This window comes from Mus pahari, chromosome 19 (genome assembly GCF_900095145.1).
Source record: "Mus pahari chromosome 19, PAHARI_EIJ_v1.1, whole genome shotgun sequence".
In the NCBI taxonomy this organism is placed as follows: domain Eukaryota; kingdom Metazoa; phylum Chordata; class Mammalia; order Rodentia; family Muridae; genus Mus; species Mus pahari.
In genome coordinates, this window is record NC_034608.1 from 479,201 (window position 1) to 480,487 (window position 1,287).

At 53.7% G+C, this 1,287-nt stretch overlaps 1 protein-coding gene across 1 annotated transcript in view; it reads right to left on the minus strand.

The window, feature by feature from the left end:
• Positions 1–1,217, minus strand: part of Oscar (osteoclast associated Ig-like receptor) — a 51,948-nt gene extending 50,731 nt beyond the window's left edge. Inside the window, exons 1-3 of the mRNA XM_021219596.2 lie at positions 1,214–1,217; positions 720–1,019; positions 192–473 (exon numbers count right to left, since the gene is read on the minus strand). Coding sequence (XP_021075255.1) covers positions 192–473; positions 720–1,019; positions 1,214–1,217 — 586 coding nt within the window. The remainder of the gene's footprint in view (positions 1–191; positions 474–719; positions 1,020–1,213) is intronic.
• Between the last annotated feature and the right edge of the window lie 70 nt (positions 1,218–1,287).

Below are 1,287 nucleotides of genomic sequence, written 5' to 3' on the forward strand. Positions count from 1 at the left end.
GCTTTTCTGTGTTTCTGACACACAGATGGAGTTGTCTCTAAGGAGAGAGAGAGAGAGAGAGGAGAGAACAAAGCCTATAAGAAGAGCAGAGCCCCTCTGTGTTTCTGACACACAGATGGAGTTGTCTCTAAGTTTAATGGAGTTGACGTCCCTTGGTCGCCTGGGTCTGAAGGAGAGCCAGAGCTTCTTACCTTCGTAACTGATGACTAGTGGCTGGCTGCGCTGTGATAGCACATAGGGGGCAGAAGGCGTGTGGTAATAGCAATAGTAGGTGCCGGGTGCATGTGTGCGGATCAAAAGGAAGTCAGCCCAGGGCTGCACAGAGTCAATATACTGCAGAGGGGTTGCCACGCCCACGCGGTACAGTGCAAAACTCATGCCCGGTATGCGGCCTGCACAGCGCAGGCTTANGTTGGCTCCTGGGGCCACCACAGGCCCAGGCAGTGCCACCAGTGATGGTCTGGGGAGCTGATCTGCGGAACACAAGGTTTTAGATAGGTTGACCTATCTGTCCCTAATCATCCTCCCCCTCCTCCTCCCTTCTCTTCAGCCTCTCTTCCCACACCACCCCCCAAACTCACCTTCCTCTCCCCTCAGTAAGTTCAGGAATTTCTCAGTGTACCTCCCCATCGCNTCTCTCCTTGTGTTCCTTTTCTACCCTCTCCTACCCTCCTTCACCTCACTCCTGTGCCCTTCTCCCATTTCTTCCCGGACCTCACCTGTCACCAGCAGTTCCAGAACATTACTGGGCTGAGACCAGACACCTGGCCCCCAGTCTGTCTTGCGGTAGCGGCAGTGATAACTGCCCCCCTGGGCCGGAGTCACTTCTTCCAGGAAGAACTCAGCCAGCTCAACGGACACATCCCGGAGGAACAGAGGGGTGACAAGGCCACGTTTGAAGAGTGCAAACCGCCAGGCAGGTTGGGGTGCACGGCAACTCAAGGTCACGTTGATCCCAGGAGTCACAACTGCAGCAGGATGAGCTCCCAGCCATGGCTGGGGGTATGAGGCTAGGGGTGCTTAATAAAAAAGACTGCTTGGGTCCTTAGGACCCTCCAACCCAGAAGGCCCAGGAGCTTAAGCAGAAGTCAGACACCATGAATCTCTATAAAGAAGGGGAGGNCCTGGAATACAATCACAGCCGGCCCAAACAAGCTGACAGTCACAGGGGTAGTACTTTGAACTTTTTCCCTTAGTTATTTGTGCTAAGGACCCATTCCAGGGCCTTATGCATTGTGGATAATCACTCACTCTACCACTAAGATATAGACTCAAACCTCCTCTGTT